General features: G+C 38.6%; 1 protein-coding gene across 1 annotated transcript in view; it reads left to right on the top strand.

Annotated features, from left to right (window-relative positions):
* Nucleotides 1–2,172: 2,172 nt before the first annotated feature.
* LOC122809730 (partitioning defective 6 homolog alpha-like) overlaps nucleotides 2,173–7,122 on the top strand; it is a 504,909-nt gene continuing 499,959 nt past the window's right edge. The window contains exons 1-2 of the mRNA XM_044081436.1: nucleotides 2,173–2,323; nucleotides 5,344–5,566. Of these exons, the coding sequence (XP_043937371.1) occupies nucleotides 2,228–2,323; nucleotides 5,344–5,566 (319 nt within the window). The 5' untranslated portion in view covers nucleotides 2,173–2,227. The remainder of the gene's footprint in view (nucleotides 2,324–5,343; nucleotides 5,567–7,122) is intronic.

Here is a 7,122-nt window from a genome sequence, read left to right as displayed (position 1 = left end):
CTCACAAAGAGAATCCATGGCCTTCAACACCTGTCCTATGCTGACAGGCTCAAATCACTATCAGTCTACTCGGTATCATACAGATTGCTCAGGTGTGATCTGTGTCTCGTCTACAAGGCAATCTCGGACCCTGCCCTACTAGAGAAGCTCCATATCCATAAGTCTCCTTATCATATCATAACTTCTTGTGCACTACCTGCTCAAAAGGACTGAATCTAATATGTAACATCAACAAAACTTGCTGGAGAGACAGGTTTGTCTCCCAGAGGCTCCCCCATCTCTGGAATAGACTTTCCATACAGGTGAAACAGAACACCTCGCTGACCCTCTTCACGAGCAACCTTGATTAATGGATGGGAAACCACAAATTTGTCCCAGGGTTTCCACTTGTGTCCCTCATTGACAGGGGCAACAGGTGCTGACTGAGTTTCTTTTCAGGGATAAACTCTTGGCTAGGCTTGGAAGGGCTCCAGGGCCATTAGCCTAGTAGCCTCCTATGATCCTATGAATGGTGCCTAGGAATACTTCCAAAATACTAAGCTATCATACCTCTCAACCTCTTAGCACAAAAAAATCTGGACAAAGCTAAAAATAATGGCGGGCAAACCCCCCAAAATATGGACAAATTTTAAATATTGTTCTTATAAACTTCGAAAGTTGTTAAAATAAAAGGTCTTGTGTTACCACACATTTTCTGAATGATATGAAGTCTTAAATGATTGTCATTATCTAGTGAATTCAGCTGATTTGCCTCAAAAACAGAAAACCCAATTTTTATGAGGAACAGACCAAAAATGAGGCAAAAATCTGGACATTCTGCGAAAGTCTAGACCGGTGAGAGGTATAGTGTCTACCCTAAAACAATTTATACATTGAATAATGTCTTCAAACTTAAACATTACTACATTCCCATATACTGAATGTCTTGACGGCTGCTCCATCACGTGCTACATAACAACTGCTAAACAAAAACAATAATTAATGACTTTCATTCCGTGATTACAAGTTGTCAACTAAATCTAAAAGTCCTCGAAACCACTGCAGTCTGATCCGGATCCAACTCACATTTATGAAGCTCGTGGGGGCTGAAATGAAACATTTTCTTGTGACTGCAGATGGATGCCTTTTTTGTGGCGATTTCCTCAGCCACAAGCTATCAAATCTCACGCTTTTTAAGTTCCACTGTTTACAAATGAGGGCATCAACCACTACGTGTCATGTCCTTAAGGATAGCATAGCACAACGCGTCATGCTGACGCTGCATTGTAATGCTTGCTCAGGAATTTGACCCAGTTACAAGTTAGGAGACTCTAATTTGCATCTCTGCTCACTTGAGCAGCCAACATCGTCATTTTACGTCATCTGTCAAATATGCATTCTTGTGATCTTACTTCTTCAGCATCAGAAATAGACTAGCACCTCAGTGAAAATCATAAAGTTCCAAGGCACAGTTTATGTACGTGCACACCTATCAGCGTCTTAGTTGGAGAATTCTGGACAAAGCCATCCCTTCTCAAAATAGAAGGGTGTGTGACAAAGGCTTAAAATGGGGAGAGTCAGATTTTAAATATTCCTCGGGAAGTTTACAGAATATGATGTTGTACATTGCTATTAATTTTGTGAAGAATATGAAATCTGAAACGCAAATGGCTGCCGTTAATTAGCAACTTCAGTCCGCGATAAGTTGACAGAAAATCACAAATTTCACGAGGACCAGACCAAAAATGTTAAACAAAAGTCTGGAAATTCTGGACAGGTGAGAGCGTGTATGGGGAATCAGTACTGCAGTACACGGTGCAGGTGGAGATATTGTGCTCTTGTGTGTTAGAACAGATGACAATTAAGAGCAAGCGTTTGCAGGCCCATCAGTTTTGCACAAAACCTTGCATACACCTCCTCATTCGATGACGCTGCAGCATAACAGTCCCTGCAGATTATTAAAAGTGAAGGCAGTACAGAAAGGCAAGGTACCCCGTATCCTTCCTTGCGCGGAATGTCACACGCCCCCTTTCTCCGCACGTCTCCTACAGCTACCATAGCAACGTTGTCAGCAGCTTTTGGAGTGATGTCTAATCCTCACTGCGCGCCCGCCTCTTAGATGACGTCACAACAGGAGAGTGCGAGCTGTCAGTCCTGCAACGCACTGCTCCAGACGCTGCACTGAAGGTAGAGAAGAGCTAACCTAGAAAGGCTCTTCTCGTAAGGAACCTGTGACTCGAACCCCTGCATGGTCTTCAACGCAGGAAGGCATCCTTTAGCCATGGCGAAACATCACAGGACTCCGTCCCGAACCCCAGACAACATAATCGAGGTCAAGAGCAAAGTAAGTCGGGTTACTGCACTCAATCTTGGCAACAGAAATTGCTGTATTCTTACTAGGAGGTGGTTTTATTAGCATTTATCTGCGATCATACATGCAGCCCTTCAGATAATGGGCTTTAAAAATCTCCTGTCTATTCAGCATATCGTGCCTGAATTTCTGAAAAGCCACAGTTTTAATGGCATTTATTTTCTATCGATTACAAAACGTTAAGTATGCATAAGGGAAATTATTCAAGTGTGCATACCTCTCAAGTGTACCTCATTACGAGGAACGTACCTCATTTGGGGTCTTAAAAAGTTCATGTTCCTCCAAGTTCCTCAAATGTTCCACATTGAAAGACTCTGTCACACATTCAGTGTTAGGAATTTTTTTAGTGAAATCCATTGTAAATAGAAATGAATCCTATTAATTCATTAGAATATCTTCTTTATAAGTAAAACCAGCATATTTTGACCATCCTATGACCCTCCTAGTTGAAGTTGTTAGTAAGCCATTGGTATGTGTTCCACATTTTGCCCATTTGTTCCACATTATGAGGGCTAGTGTTCCTCATTTTAGAGATGGAAGGTTGAGAGCTATGCAAGTGTGAAATATCTCCAGAGCACCTGCTGTAATAGTGTTTACCATGATCTGTGCTATGAGACCTTTCTGTGTAATAGTGGTAGTGTGTTGAAGCGGTGCCATTCTGTTAATGAGCCGTTTTTTGAATCATTATGCTAATTCTCCAGTATATATGGATTAAGTCCGATCCGATGTGCTAAGTATGCCTTACTCTGTTAAACTGATCTGCAGGCGTTGGAAGTTTCGCGCAATGTACAATTAAGGAATTCGGGGAAAGGCTATAATCTATTTTATTATTGTTCGGTCAGTTCCCAAGATTGTAAAATATAATATTTCTGATTACCTCTTCATCCGTTGAAATTAAGGCATTCTAATGAAACAAGAAACGTGAGAAAGGGGCATGCATCATTTACTGCTAATAGTTGTTTTTATTGTTAGCCTGAAATGATAACGTCTTAAACCTTATTAAACCATTACGTTGGAATGCTAACTTACTATCTTACAGTGAGCTAAGTATTGTGCTATAAAGAATTCGCCTACACGCATTACATATTATAGTGGTGAAAGGCTGACCTCCGCCACACAAACATTGGTGTATTGGTGAAAATTTACAAAGACCGCTTGCTTTGAACTTCCAAACCCGAATAATAACAAGAACCTTCTTTAAACCTGATTTTCACCTCTTTTGTCAGGAATTTTCTAGTTTCATTGTCCCAGGCTTGCTGGCAAATTTCGGAAAGTGAATAATCTGAAGTAGAGTCATACAGTACCGTAGTTTATAAACTTTGATAATCGTAATTACATAAGAAGTTTTTTTTCAGTTGCACTACTTTTAATGAGTTTGCTCCCAGTATAGTATGCGTATGCCAGTGTATGTAATTAAGGTCAGGAATTGACAAATGATCTGTCATATATTAAGAGCCACTGGGTGCTGGTGAAAACGTTTGTGCGCATTGTGTTGCACGTATAAGTGGGCAATAAGATGTGCTTTCGTTACTATTATTGTGAGAAAACTGTCAGTGCTGACTATTTCCAGCGTCACAGGGGGTGGCAATGAATTATATACAGACCAAAAAAAGAAAAAAAAAATCTGAATGTTTCTGGTGGAATTGAAGGTAGTATGCTGTCTGGTGTCATTATGAATTTGCCTTTCTTCATACGAAGTACAAACTGGAAACTAGGATGAAGTTGTTTATAGATTTATTGGTGAGCTACACTGACAGGTAAACACGAATTGCAGTTTTGTGTAAACAGCATCAGTATGTGACTTTAGCTACAGCTGTTTTTACATTTTACAAAGAGTAGAAAGAGCATTGAGAACCACTGATTTTTTTAAGTTAACAAAACACAACTCTCCAAATCTGTTTTGCTGAATTGGCCAACCACAGAAAAACCATCTCATCAGAAATATGACATATCCTAAGGTGCTGCTTCTAACTTGGGAAGAGGAGGGCAGCATTCTCCTCCAATAGGAGTGGGACGGCTTCCCCAACTGAACCAAACTCTTATTCCAAAGGCATGATAGAAAATAAAGGCTTTGAACTATGTTTTGACCATATCGTCCCATCTTCTTTCACATTTTAGTTAAGTATGTTTAGACACATTTTGCAATTATAATGCTGCCAGTATATATGCATACATTATTTCATTCAGAATACGGGATTTCATTTCATTCAGATGAACTGAATTGTCAGTTGTGGGAAGGCACTGAACGTCCGTGGCTGCAACATAAAACTTTTGCCCTGTAGATCTTGCTGCAGAACTCTTCATTAGTCCTTGATTTCATGGATCTGATAGTGTGGTCAGATCTCCTGGCATCCCCATATCTATTAACACTTTGATAACCTGTAGGGAAAATTAGATTACTTGTTAGTTATCCTAATTAAATGGATTTACTGGCTTATTGTCTTGTTTTATTGCTGCTAGTTATTTTGCTTAACAGCAACTGAACATGTGTGTGTGTGTGTGTGTGTGTGTAAGTAAAGCAGCTATACTTTGTATAAAAATGAGGGTATCCATTTATCTACCCTGGCATTCTGCATGCTTTGTAAAATGAGGTAAGGCCAATTGCGTTTAGGACACTGAACACATCCCACTGTCTTGCATAATTCTACTGTGCTGCATTAAATCAAAGTGTGTTAGGCAATGAAGAATATAATTATAACTGAGGTCTTCTTATCCAGGTCATGGTATGGTAATTGAATGCCACACCCACTCAACAGAAAAGTAAAGGATTCTAATACATTGTTACATAACAATGTGTTTTATTGTCAATAGGTACAGCTAACATCCTTCAACAAAGTTAATCGGCAGTAGTGAACAATAACTATCTCAGCATTTAAATTCTTAAAACTTTGTTTTTTGTCTTTAGGATACTCTTGTAATTTTTTTACGTTATTATACAGATAGACGTTTACCAAATGAAAATTGTTGACTGAAGTATTCCTCTTTGCTTTCAGTTTGAAGCTGAATTCCGACGGTTTGCTCTGAAAAGAAACTCTGTGGGTGGCTTCCAGGAATTTTATCAGCTGATTCAAACAATTCATCAGATTCCCTGTGTGGATGTATTATTGGGATATACAGATATCCATGGGGATTTACTTCCAATTAACAATGATGACAATTACCACAAGGCACTATCTTCAGCTAACCCCCTGCTGCGGATCATAATACAGAAGCGAGGTAAGGTTAGAGTGGACAGTTGTTTTTTCTGGATTTTTACACTATGACTTGGTCAGTGAAGGCTTCATTCTTAGCCTCTGGCTTTGGAACAAAGCTTATTACAGTTCCAGAATGAACTAAAGCATTGCTGTGTGTTGATCTATTCTAATTGCATTAATACGGCATAAGGTTCATCCCACGTGGTTAAAGCAGGAAACATTTGTCTTGTACTTTCTCTAAGTTCATGAGAAACTGATTTACAGTAGTTGGGGGTCAAGCATAATTCCTTAAACATAATATTCTCAGCAGTAGTTAAAATGTTGGCTAATGATCAGAAATAAGCTGAAATACAAACAAACTTGGGAGTGATGTCATGCTTTGGATAAAAGTACACTCCTTATCTTCTGTGAGATGAAACCATCAATTTTGTTAGTAATGTATCTGTTCTTCAGTTTACTGACCCAGTTCAGCACAAAAGCAGTTTAATGTTTGGACACATTTTGGTATAAATATGTGCTTCAGAATTACACACACAAGTGCTTATCAGAAAGGTAATGTTACTGTCAGTGCAAGGCATCCTGAGTATGCATAATCTTAAGTAATAGAAGATACAACAACTATGCAATAATTGATATACATTTTTAGTTTGTTGTATAGTTACAGATTGTGCTTGTATAACTCTTGTTACTTTTCTTTGAGGTGGTTTGCAGCACTTCAGTGGATATCTTGTTTCCGAGTTTATTTTTGTTACATTTTTTACAGACTGAAAAAAAAAAACAGACCAATGTTACATTCCTATGGAAACCCTAATGTTTTTATCTGTGTGCTTTATTGATTAAATGGGTCAAACATTTTAAGCACAAGAGAAATTTGACTGAGCTGAGTCAATATACATGGACTACAGGAAGTTCTGTATGTGTATAGAACTATAATTTGTTTGAAATGCCCAAGTTTCAGAAATAACAGTGTCGTTCCTGTTTGCTTAGTATCCTAATTTTCTGTTTATAAGCAGAAATGATTTGTGCTTTTTCCAAACTATTTATTAGCTGTCTGGGTGCAACAAAAGCCTAGGCACTGATAAAATGCAGGAGTCATTTGGCTCACCAAGTTTGCCTGTTTTCTAATTGTATGTCTTGTAGATCCTGAGGAACTAATCAGATTACATTTTTCTCCTCCTCAGAGTAATTCTACTGTGCATGTCCCAAAGCTTATCATAAATTATTTCATAACTTCTGAATTGACAAACTGTGCCAGGGCTATCACCTTTTCTGTGAAACAACATTTCTCCAGTTTCCTCTGAATTGTCCTAACTGCCTCTGTTAAACTGGTACAGCAAGATTACTTTTCTTAAAATATGTTGTCCACCTGGGCACTTGCTTGAGTTCTTTTTGTTACAGTTCCTTCATAAACTATGACACTATGTACATGTTTTGCATGGGATGTTTTAATCTTCTTTGCTTTTGGTTTTAGTCATTATCCAGCTCCTTGTTTTGCATTTGGCAAGTCCCCCTTATACTTCCTCCACCTTCCACTGTGTATCAGTATTATTGCAAATCTTTGTGTTACAGTTTCCTGCA

The sequence above is a fragment of the Protopterus annectens genome, chromosome 8.part0 (genome assembly GCF_019279795.1).
Source record: "Protopterus annectens isolate FY-2018-M chromosome 8.part0, PAN1.0, whole genome shotgun sequence".
Classification (NCBI taxonomy): Eukaryota; Metazoa; Chordata; order Ceratodontiformes; family Protopteridae; genus Protopterus; species Protopterus annectens.
The sequence above is the reverse complement of the archived record's forward strand: the minus strand, read 5'-3'. Positions and strand labels throughout refer to the sequence as shown.